The sequence below is a fragment of the Ursus maritimus genome, unplaced genomic scaffold, assembly GCF_017311325.1.
Source record: "Ursus maritimus isolate PB19 unplaced genomic scaffold, ASM1731132v1 scaffold_2, whole genome shotgun sequence".
Taxonomy (NCBI): domain Eukaryota; kingdom Metazoa; phylum Chordata; class Mammalia; order Carnivora; family Ursidae; genus Ursus; species Ursus maritimus.
Genome location: NW_024424452.1, coordinates 75,308,779 through 75,321,274, shown reverse-complemented (window position 1 = coordinate 75,321,274; position 12,496 = coordinate 75,308,779). Strand labels below are relative to the sequence as shown.

General features: G+C 38.7%; 1 protein-coding gene across 1 annotated transcript in view; it reads right to left on the bottom strand.

Annotated features, from left to right (window-relative positions):
* MROH9 (maestro heat like repeat family member 9) overlaps positions 1-12,496 on the bottom strand; it is a 152,153-nt gene that overhangs the window by 22,615 nt on the left and 117,042 nt on the right. The window contains exons 12-17 of the mRNA XM_040634497.1: positions 10,882-11,031; positions 8,280-8,434; positions 5,751-5,916; positions 4,475-4,617; positions 3,302-3,439; positions 1,676-1,796 (exon numbers count right to left, since the gene is read on the bottom strand). Of these exons, the coding sequence (XP_040490431.1) occupies positions 1,676-1,796; positions 3,302-3,439; positions 4,475-4,617; positions 5,751-5,916; positions 8,280-8,434; positions 10,882-11,031 (873 nt within the window). The remainder of the gene's footprint in view (positions 1-1,675; positions 1,797-3,301; positions 3,440-4,474; positions 4,618-5,750; positions 5,917-8,279; positions 8,435-10,881; positions 11,032-12,496) is intronic.

Here is a 12,496-nt window from a genome sequence, read left to right as displayed (position 1 = left end):
CCGTAATAAGCAAATGGGCGCAGAAGAGATCAGATTGTTCAGATTGTGGAAATTTAATTTATGAAAAATTTTAATTTTAAAATGTTCAACCTCTCTAAAAATTTAAAATTAAGGACAAATCAAATCCCCCACAAGACATTGCATCTACTTCTCCAATTGGAAAGCTCTTCAATAGTGGCAAGAGGGCAGTGGGGTGAGTACACCCACAAACCACACGGAGAGCAGTGGTTGACTCTGCTTTCTGAAAATCAGTCTGGCAATAAAAATCCTTAGCCCTCAGAATGTTTATACTCTTTAGCTCCTACTTTAGATTCTTGGAATCTACTAGAAGGAAGTAATCTAAAATACTAAAAGAAAGAAGACTTAGGCACAAAGATGTAAACTCTATTGTTACTTATATCGGTAGAAAATTAGAAATAACACATATAAATAAATGGCATAAACATCGATAGTACTATGTTAAATATTGCTGGCTAACAAGACTAAGCTAAGGTAAAATACACAGATGTGTGCTCAGAACAACTAAAGGCCAAGTGACCTCACCATGAACTGGGCAGTTGAGGATTGCCAGAAGGTCCAGTCAGAGAAAGTGGGGGAACAATGTGGTCATTGCTCAGTTCTTAGAAGGACAGGTATACCACTCTCCAAAAGGAGTAAGCATTACGTTCATGATGAGAGAGGCAATTAGGGTTCATTATACATCATCTGTCACATTAATAATGCTTATATAAATCTTATGTCTTTTGTAAATTTCTTTGGAATGTATCATTTTATGGGAGCAATCATGTATGTCATATTTAGGCCTATTTAATGTTTGTACATACTTAAAAGGATAATACAATGAAAATAATGACTCACATAATAAAAATAATGAGAGAATCAGATGGATTAAGCAAGTTTGGAAACTATTGATTTGCTAGTGCAATGTTCAGCTACACTGATTTATGTATCTTTCTGAAAACCTTAGAAGTAGGTAGTATAGTGTATGGGTATGTCTTTTATAGTTTATTAGTTGTTCCACTGACTATGATGTTTGAAATTATGTCAAATTTTTGAGAATATTTGGCATGGCACCTTAGATTAATACTTTATTATATATTACCTCTATGGAAAAATTAATATTTGATTTAGAGAATTTCAACTCATAGAACTTCCTACATGCCTTTTGTAAGCAAAAGGACTTCCTCAATTTGCTCGATTCTAGTTTAGCTTTACAATATATGGTGAAATATTCATATAAATATTAATGTAGTTCTATATTTTCATTTTACTCAGTTATTTGGATCATTTCCTTTTTCCCCCTAGAGAGTCTGAAGTATCATTCAGATCCCAGATGTTACCTTCTATCTTTAAGTAAACTTGGAGTACACTGTAAGTATTCCTTGATTTTAAATTAAATTCTTTTTTTTTATTATGTTCAATTAGCCAGCATATAGTACTTCATTAGTTTTTGATGTAGTTTAACAAGCATGCAGAGACACATGAACTGGTACTACAGAAATAATTAGTGTTTGTGCAAATCCACATCTCCTCGGACATGACAAAAGTTATCTGTCATCGTCTGAACTCTTGGTAAGAATTAACATTTAGAGAGGGAGATAAAAGATTGGAGGGTTGACAAGTTTTGAATAAGGAATGAGAACCTGGTTGTTCTCAGTCTTCTAATGAAACTCACTTCAGTGAGGAATATTACTGTGATGATACTGTCTTCTGACCGTCTAGGACCTTCCACTGAGAGCTTGTAGAGATAATGCAAGGTCTCTGGAAACTGTGGGAAGTTATAGTCACTGAGAGTTCTGTAGTGGAGAATAAGGCACTGAATTAGCGAAGAAGATGAAAACTTCCTGCCTCAGCAACTGCTAATGGTAGTAAACGGAATCATTATCCTCATATTTTGTACCACCCAGATAAAAAAGAAAGATATTTTCTAGTATTCCCTAATCCAAAGGAAACTGCAGCTCCATTCTAAATTCTATTCAGACTCCAGGGAATTATATATATCTGGATCACTGACAATATCTCTTTCCTTAACATCACTCCTCTTTCCCATCTTTCCCTCCTGAGCCCCACAACAGAATACCGTGTAATACCACAAGCTCCTGCTTGACAAAAAGTAGAGAAAATAAATAGTGCAAAATAAATATCTTGGCAATCCAGGATGGTTGAATAGGTCATCATCATGGTTTTAGACCAAGTCTTTCCTTGGACTGATATGATGAAGAAGAGAGTTTGGGACTATCCTGTTTTACTCTGGAGAAGAAGTGGTGAGTCCTGATTCGCTGAAGCCATTCTGGGCAGTGACCAGGCTCACAGTTGTCCTGACACGCTGGCCTGGATCAGATGGCTAGTGGCAGGACTGGGAAAATTGATGTGACAGGTTTCATTTTAAAACTCCAGATTGGTATTTTAAACCAATGCTTCTTGAACTTTAATATGGATACAAATTACCTAGGAATCTTGCTAAAATACAGATTCTGATTCAGTGGGACTGGAGTGGGCCCTGAGATTCTATTCTGCCTTCTATTTTTAACTTCTAGGTGATGCTGTTGCTGCTGGTCTGAGGACCACACTTTAAGAAAGAAGATCCAAAGGTACTAAGGATATTGTGACTATTAACTAGTGGCCACTTGTGGGTGCAGATGTATCATAGTTTTATAAAATAATCTACGTTCCTAAAATCTGTGTGTAAACAAGATACCACTTGAAATGCATGAGGGGCCCAGAGACCATATAGACTATACTTTCTGGGTTGGTCACAGTTTTAAATGGTCTATTATGTTGTCAAGTCTGTGTATCTTGATTCTTGATCGGAAAATCTGATCCCTATAATCAGTAAGGAGCTAACTAGGAAAAAACCCCAACTTTTCTACTACAAGAAAAATGTAAAGTTTTCTTTCATTATACTTTCCAAAATTATTTGTCTCATTGAGAACAGATTTTTTGAAGTGGGAGCACATCTATAACTGTCTGATGCCTACATAGCAGGAATCTGCTAACAGCAGAGGAAAGAAAAAGCAAAGTCGCCTCCAGTTCTCCATATCTGACAGAGAAACCTGTCCTTTGGAGGGAGGATAATTGGGTATCTGTATCATCAAGTAGGAGGACAAGGAAAGAGAAAACTATATCAATAAATAATAAACCCCTAAAATAAGGGAAGGAGTAGAAATCAAAGGGCAATTCAGATCATCAGGGGAGAGAGGGAAGTTGGAGTGGATATTGACTGTGTCACACATGGCTTAACTGAAGAAAGTTGGAGAAGGTGGGATAGAGACAGAACCACGTGCAGGGCCCCTGTTCTTACTTGGCAACAAGGTAGACCCCGTGATGGTAAAACTGCGTTTGGTTAAACTGGTTCCAGCAATTCTTTTTCTTTAGAGCAATATCCACCTGTTGTAGTCCAGAACAATTCAGCAGAACTCGCAGGGCGTCCTGGGCATAGCTACAGCCCCAAAGAAGAACAGAGTCACCATTCGACAGTGGCCTTCATGTAACTAAGTACTTATGACCGGCCTTTTCATTCCACCCTGCGCAGGACGCTGGTTTTGGAAAAGGGTATGTTTCAAAGGAAAACAACTTTCAATGCTCTTCATCTTCCCTGATCAACAGTACATGGGATTTAGGGTCCAACTGAAATGGTAGCATGTAAAATCTAGGATTAATCATGGAGCAGCTTATTAGTTCATTAGCTTAACAGCTTATTAATAAAAGATGTTAAATGATGTGATAATTTGCTAAAAGTGCCTGCTGCCTTTCTTCTTTGGATGCTTTAAATAAATAGATATATTCTCATCCGGGTGGGATGATTTGGTGCATGTCTGCTTGAAAGACAGAGAATGGGTTAAGTATCTTAATGGAATGGATTGTGCTTTGGAGTTCTGCCCGTTTTAGAAGTCCACCCCTGATGAGGGCAAATAGCAGGCAGTGGGTCCAGATTTCTCTAGAGGGCAACAAAGCTAACTGTAGAGCCTTAGGTGAAAGGAAAGAGCTGAATCTTGCCGTATGTGGAGAGAATGACCGTGTGCCGTCTTAAGGCCACACATCACACCATCAACCATTAAACAACTTCACAGCTCACAGAGCACATTTACATACATTATTTTAATCTCTCACATACAATGACCCTGAGAAATCACTATCAGAGAGTAAATGGCAGAGCTAGCATGTGTCTAGCTTTGGCTCTAATGCTCCTGCCTGCTCTCTCTCCCCTTGGTAGCCTCCCACTCTGGCAAGAATAAACCATGTTCTGTGGGAGTGGTTCTTCGTGCATGCTGCACACACTCAGGGAAGGTTCTAGCTAACTTCCAGGTACTTAGGGGTCCTAGAGGCATTCTACCTTTCAGAGGAAAGGGAACTGTAATAAATGAACGCATTGCATATGATTATAAAGAGTTCCAAATGAACCCGCGGGACGAGAAATAGTTGACAGCTGGAAGCTTATTTCTGATTGAATCTAAAATAACCAATATGATCTCACAACATCTTGTTCTCTGTCATCAGTCTCAGGTCACTGCTGTAGAAGAGTTGAAGCATGAGGGCCATCAAGAGCTGGGGGAAAAACTGGGCCACCACTTTCTTGTAAGAACAAATAGGCAGCAATGTGCACAGGGCCTGGGATGCCTAAAGGAAGGAAAAAGAGCTCAAGAATGGAGCATTCTGCCTCTAAACCCAGCCAGCCTTGGTGGGGGGAAGGGAGGAACCACAACCCCTCCCGCAACCCCCTTGAAGGAAGCCTGAAGTGTGCATGTGTATTCATTCATTCTGTAACAGCTACTAAGACCATTTTCAACCAGGAACTGTGTCCAGTATTCTATGGCAATGAGCTCCCAAAGCACTATCAATAATCCCTCGGCTGCCAAACCAGTGGGAAGCAAGTGGCTCCCAAGGACAGAATACCTCCCAATGTCCCCTTCATATGTGGCCATGAAGAATGGTCCTACCAATGACCCAGGTCCTCCCTGTGCTTGAACAATCCAGGCCAGTGCGATATTCAAGAGGAGGCAGTCCAGGTCACTAACAATCATTTGGCCCACTAACCACTGCAACACCCACCCACCACATCAGAGAAACACATTCCACCACCTCACATTTGTGGAGAACTACCCATTTTATTCCTACTATATCTCCATAAGACCAGAATTTACTCCCAGGAGTGGTGATTTTACTTCTCAGAAGATAGAAAATGGTGGGCACAAATGACATTAGGCCTTCATATGCTTATAAAAGTCTCTATGGTCTAGCTGGTGGCTACTCTCTGACACCATCTCTGAATTTCCACCCTTGCTCCATTCTCTCCTTTTGGTTTCCTCACAGTCACTGATGTACCAGCAAGCTCTCATCACTGTAAAGCTTTTGCCCTTCTCTCTGTCTAGGACTCCTTTGCCTAGATATTTGCAAGGATCACTCCTTCATTCTCTGACTGGATGTTGTCTCAGCAGAGAGGCATCCCCTGACCAACTTTCCTAAACTCTCCTGATCACTTTCTTTTCCCCACATCACTTCATGTCTCTTCTCAGCTTTATATCATCTGACACTTGACACATTTTTTTTGTTCGTTGTCTGTGTCTTTTACCGGAATGCAAACTTCCTGATCAGGAAGTTTGCATATAGTTGGTACTCAATAAGTATGTGTTGGATGAATGAATGAGTGAAAGCAGGACAGTGTCAAGAAGTATGACTGAATATTTGGGCAGATAGGGGTTTTCATGATCAGAAAAATGCCAGGACAAAGAAACACTCATGGTATTACTTACCACTACAGGCATCATATTAGTAGGATCAAGAGAGAAACGTCTTCTTTCCATGAAGCTGTCCTGAATTTCTCCGGGCTTTCCTTTCAGTATCAACAAGATTGTCTTCAGCACATGAGGGGCCACACTTGACTCAGAACCTGCCGCGTGCCACATCAGTATCAAAGTGCTGCAAACACAGTCCCACCCCCACCACCACCATGGTGAGAATCAGCTTGTTCATTTCCTACTTAATACTGTGTCATGATTTGGGAAAAGTCTTGGATTTACATGTTTTATAATGAAGAAATTACAGACAAGTCTAAACCAAATTGATATGCTCATTTCCAAATGATCCCATTAATCTCTTGTCCTTGAAAACACAGGAAGAATTTCAGTGAGATATTACAGAAAATGCAGTCTGCAAGTCTGCAAGTTCATTTCCTAGCACATTTAAATATCTGGACAGGTCAAAGTCAGGAACTGATAAGCTTTCTCCATTCTATATTGTGGTCCTCCCAACTTGTGATCTTGTTTGTCCAGGAATAAGAGAATATTTAAAAATTGCTATAAAAATACAAGTTAATATAAATAAATATATAAACTCTTTAAAAAACCCTTAATTTTAGGTAGAAATACTAAGCAAAAAACTATATAAATTTAAAAGTTAGAAAAGTAAGTTCAAATTGAGCTCAGAGGAGTGGGCTCTTTTGTGAAATGTCACACATTTAATTAATGACACTGATGTCAGTCACTAGAACCCTGGCTCCTCAAACTCCAGTCCCCTAGCTCCTTTCTATATACTTGGCCACTCTTCAAGATTATTTTTTATTATTGCTAATCTTAAAAACCGCTACACACCTCTGTGTGGGTATATTCCTTTTTTTTTTAAAGATTTTATTTATTTATTGGATAGAGAGACACACAGCAAGAGAGGGAAAACAAGCAGGGGGATTGGGAGAGGGAGAAGCAGGCTTCCCACTGAGCAGGGAGCCCGATGTGGGGCTCAATCCCAGAACCCTGGGATCATGACCTGAGCCGAAGGCAGACGCTTAGTGACTGAGCCACCCAGGCACCCCTGTGTGGGTATATTCCTGATCCGTTATCAATCCTTGCTGGGTTCTGAACCCTATTTTATAGACTCTCTGCATTTAGGTTCCTAATAGGGAGGCCTGGTCCTCCAGAACACAGACATACCAGCTCTTCAGAACCCATTACTCCACTGCTCCTGTCTTCTGGGCTCAGCTTTAGAACTGTGCTTAGAACCACATGGACATCAAGTCTTACATGCCCTGTCTCACTCCCTTACCTCTTGATCATACCTTCTAGCTGATCAGACATTCTCTCTGTTTTTCTGATTTAGCTCAACTCTAAATCTTAGTCTTTTCTGCTTCAATCCTCACCTCCTATTGCACAAGATCTGCTGGTGACTATTTTAATTAAGTTCACCTAACTCTAATTATGCTTGCTTTCTGTACCTCCTCATGTCATATGTTTGTGCTGGATTCACTGGCAACTTTTATCAATGTTGAACTATTCCCTCTGAACAAAATGTTTGAAGGCTGGTAATATATTACATACAATGGGTGCTTAATTCCTGAATGAGAAAACACTGAGTCATAGGAAGATTTTTAATTGCCAGGAATTTTCTAAGTAGTAAAATACTTTGTGAGTATTTACGGGCCTCCCAAATAAATATAAGCTTTCAGGTGAAAAAAAAAAAGTCACTCGTATAATTGGTTTAGCATTTTGTGCATTTTGATGCCCTTTCACAGACATTAACTCATTTAACACCCATATAATTGCTGTATAGATAAGGAATTTTTCTCATCTCACAGACAAATTGAGGATCAAGAAGTTTAGAAACTTGTGTGGCTGGGAAGGAATTCAGATCCATTTGTTTGCAAAGCCTGAATCCTTTCCATAATATAACTTCCTGCCTTTTATACGGTTAATAGTGAAGAAATATTACCTTCCTTCTCAAAGTACTAATGATAGAAATGGAGTGATGTTATTTACTACTCTCTTCTAATGTGAGTTAGGCTCATACTGTCCCATAGGTTCATACTGGTATTCTTTTTTCCTTAATATTTTCCAGGATCCTCGATCATGAATTTCCGATAAATAACTAAGGAAGAGCTATTTTTAGTGTCTCATTATTTTGTTGGTGCGGGGAAATACCTTACATCTGTTCTTCATTAATGAAGAAAAAAAGCACTATAAATTTTATCACTTATGGGGAAAAAACCCATCATCACTTTGAGGAGAGGTTTGTTCCTATGGGATATGCAGCAGAACACAATTTAAAGCCTCAGATAAATAATAGTGACAATGATCATTTGTCGAGGGTGTCTACCGTGTGTAGGTATTGTGTGAGAATATGAATAAATAAAGATCATGTGCATGATCTTATTTAAGCTTCATGATCATCCTATGTGATGCAGAAATAGATATCTTTTTTCAGAAAAAAAGAAGCCAGGCCTAACTTGCCCAGCTCTGTCGGATCCTGGAGGCTGTGAACAAACCCTTACGGAAAGGCTGAGGGGGCCTTACTTGTCTGCTGGGACTGGGTAATCCATAAGTTGAAAGATAACCTTCTTTGGTGAAGTGCGTGTTAACAAGGTGATGACTCGCAACATAGCATGCTTCATGATGTGGGAAGAATCTTCACACAATTGCTTGTAAATAGCATCCACAATCTTAGACACCTGGAAAAGTCATTTATAGGTCAACAAGAATCTTTTGTTCCATGGCTACCTCTAAAGCAAGGCATTTCTTGCATGTAAGAATTCAGTCCTTCTTAGAATGGCCACGGCAGCGATTAACACACAAATAAGACGAGAGGAAATTTATGTGTATGACTACACAACATAAATATTTATTGGGGTGAGAAATAAGCCTATGCTTTTATTGTTAGGGGAAAATGCCCATTTAAAAAAAAAAGTTTATTTGGGGAAGGTAGACTTCCTTATTTAAGACATATAAGGTTGGTATGTGTATGACTACACAACATAAATATTTATTGTGTATGACTACACAACATAAATATTTATTGGGGTGAGAAATAAGCCTATGCTTTTATTGTTAGGGGAAAATGCCCATTTAAAAAAAAAAGTTTATTTGGGGAAGGTAGACTTCCTTATTTAAGACATATAAGGTTGGTATAGAAAACATTGTATAATTCAAGTCCTTTAAGAAGGAAATCAGAACAATGGAACAGAATAACAATGGAACTGTATACTTCAAAAAACCTTTCTGACAATTAAAGACTTGAATCTACATACAGAACGGATAAACTATGTATTCCAAGAATGGCCCAGAATGGTAAACACTGAGTCACATAATCTTGCAAATTCTATTCATAGGCCCTATGTCAGTTTTACTTTTCCCCTTTTTATTAATTCTTGAACAAGGAGATTACTAGCTAGACCTGAAATTTGTCTCAAATTAATGGCTGTATATTCAACATCAAATTTCATCCAACAAGATAACTTCACTTTTTATTTGGAAAATATTCCTCAGAGATCATAAGCTGAAATGTTGGTTGACGTAATTTACATTCCACTACAATTATCTCATATACAGTTATCAGCACCATCCCCTACTCCAAGCAATAAATAAATATAAATAAATAAGCGAAGTGTTAAGAGTGCAGGACATTCCTCACACTGCGTATGCTGCAAGGGGAACATGAAATAGGGGACATTAAACATTGCTCTTCTCCGTAGACCTTTTAACTATGAGTTTAGAGCTCTTTCGTCTCACCCCCTTTCCCTTCCATGCAGCATGCCCCAAAACAAGCCAGCTATGTTACTATACACTCAAGGATAGCAATAATGATCTGCTTTAATTCTTAAGAAAAGAGTTGCCAACTTAGATTTATTTAGAGATTGTAAACCACATTCTATATGTGCAATTTAGGGATTTTTCAGGGATAATTTTAACCATGAACAATTTTCCATCATAACTGATTTTATTTTTAAAATATTTTATTTAGTTAGTTTTAGAGAGAGAGAGTGCATGCAAGCAAGAGGAGAAGCAGGAGGGGAGGGAGGGGGAAGAATCTCAAGCTGACTTCACACTGAGTGAGGAGCTCTGTGTGGCTGGATCTCAGGACCCCCAGATCATGACCTGAGCCAAAATATATTCCTACGAAATGTGAATTGCATTATTTTGTTGAGTTAAATGCTGTTATATTTACATCTACCACTGGCATTGCACAATATAAAGATGGTAAATTTTGTGCTATTTCAAAAATTTAGTTGCTTTTTTCTTTTTGGCTTAGAAAGACATTAAATCGAAAATAAAAATGCTATGACAAATTGAGAAAGAAAGCGACTGGAGGAAAGGGAAAAAAAAAAACCCTTCATATGTTTGTATATTTAATGGCACTTTTTCCCTATGTTTTGAACAGGAAGCCCTCCATTCATGTGCGCTTGGCCCCACAAATTATGTAGCCAGCCCTATAGCAAGCTGAGGGTCCTTGAAAACTTCCCCTAGTGGTTACACAGGAGATTTCAATTATATACATACTATTTTACTGTTATTAATGTATTCTTTAAAAAAACTGATGCACAGAGGATCATAGGGAAGGGAGGGAAATCTGAAGGGGGAGAAATCAGAGAGCTGGACGAACCATGAGAGACTCTGGACCCCGGGAAACAAACTGGGGGTTACAGAGAGGAGGGGGGGGGTCAGAGTGATGGGTATTAAGAAGGGCATGTGTTGTGATGAGCCCTGGGTGTTAGACGTAACTAATGAATCATTGAACACTACATCAAAAACTAATGATATACTATACAGTGGCTAAATGGACATAATAAAAAAAAAAGGTGATAAAAATACACTGCATTTACTGGTCCTCATGAAATATTTATTGAACAAATGGTATTTTAAAAATTAAAAAAAAAACCTGATGCAAATATGGCAAGATGCTATGATTTGGTATGATTGGTAGGTAAACGTTCATGACATTATTTTCTAAACTTTTCTGCATGCTTGAAATATTTCACCAAAAAAAGCCTCATCTGATTAAAGTAACATAATGAACAATAGCAAGAAATACACAGGAAAAGAAGTGGGCATATAACAAAGGCAACAAGAGCACTTTAGAGAATAAAGTCGGTGTTCCTCTACTCACTGTGGCGTATCTTACCATGGTGACCTTATGCGCGTGATACTCCAGAGTCAGTTTCAGCATGGTTGATGCCTTGAATGCGGTTATGTAATTAGGGGAAGAGAGTTTCATCAGGAGACTCCACACAAAATCAGTCAGCAAGGATGGCAGTAGGGTGTGTCCTACACTCTGAAACCAAAAAGGAGAGCTGTGACCTCACGCCTTACCTATGGTGACAGAAGAAAGACAACTGAATTCAATCATTCTGGAGGAAGCTCTGGGGCCGGGTAGAGCCAAGTGATTTTTGTAGGCTTTAGGCATTTTTGCTGTTGTGGCCCTCTTCCTCCATTCAAAAATGTTAAAAATCATATTTTACAACTGTCTAGATATTGATAATTCAAGCGGAATTACATTTATTTTTTTCTTCTGATTTTTATTTTTTTATTTTTATTTTTTTAAAAGATTTTATTTATTTATTTGACAGAGATAGACAGCCAGCGAGAGAGGGAACACAAGCAGGGGGAGTGGGAGAGGGAGAAGCAGGCTCCCAGCGGAGCAGGGAGCCTGATGCGGGGCTCGATCCCAGGACCCTGGGATCACGCCCTGGGCCGAAGGCAGATGCTTAATGACTGAGCCACCCAGGTGCCCCTCTTCTGATTTTTAAAGCAATTAAAACACTTTTATCTGGGTAAGTCAGCGCTAGAGTCAGGCCAGGAAAGAATGAAAAACCATGGCATTACAATTAGGAGGAACTATAAAATATTGATTTTACACCAATTCAGCTGTTCGAATATTAGAAATTATTGTGAGCTTCTTTAGCTTTGGAATGAGTTTGCTGAGATCAGAAACAAGCATGATTAGTATGCAGGAGGGGATGAAGTAAGAAAGGGTGGGTGATTCAAGGGTGTGGACCTTTTCTTTCCCAGAGAAGGATCAAGAAGCAGGAAGAGAGAGAAAAAGCCTCATATGTCGAAGATTGAGGTATGAGAACTACAATCCAAACAATCCTTTTTTTTTTTTTTAAGTCAGAGGAATATCCATGGACCATAAAATAAGAACAAAATTACATGATTACGGATCTCTCAGTTAAAGGAGATGAATGAGTCACATTTTCTCCTTTCATATACATAAATATTTATGTATACATATTACATTTTATAGTATAAACACACACACATACGTCATTTTCCCAAGTTCAGAAGGTACCCAATCTTGCCAATAAAAGCTTATCTGCATTCCTCTTAAAAGGATGGAGCATAGCTCTTTTTGGTCAATAGGGCAAACCTGAGGTTTGAGTGACAATGGGTGACCACCAGTCTCCCTCCTACTGGGCAGAGGGGTGAGGGGTAGTATTCTTGGAATGCTATGCAAGAAAGCTAAAGGAGGGTCACTAAGGCTTGGTGAGGTGGACCGAGTATCGCAAATAGTTTGCCCTTCTTTAAGAAAGCCAGATTTCATTATATGATATGTTGAATTAAAAAAAAAGACATTGAAATGGGGGAATATTCTCTTTTAACTATTTGTTTATTCAATGAATTTATTTTAGTGTCCATTTAAAAGTTGAGGAAGAAGCAATTTCTAGTGAAAATTAGAACTACTGTTAGGAGTTTCTGTCACATGAAGGTAGGTCCAGGTATGACAGTAGACTACATCA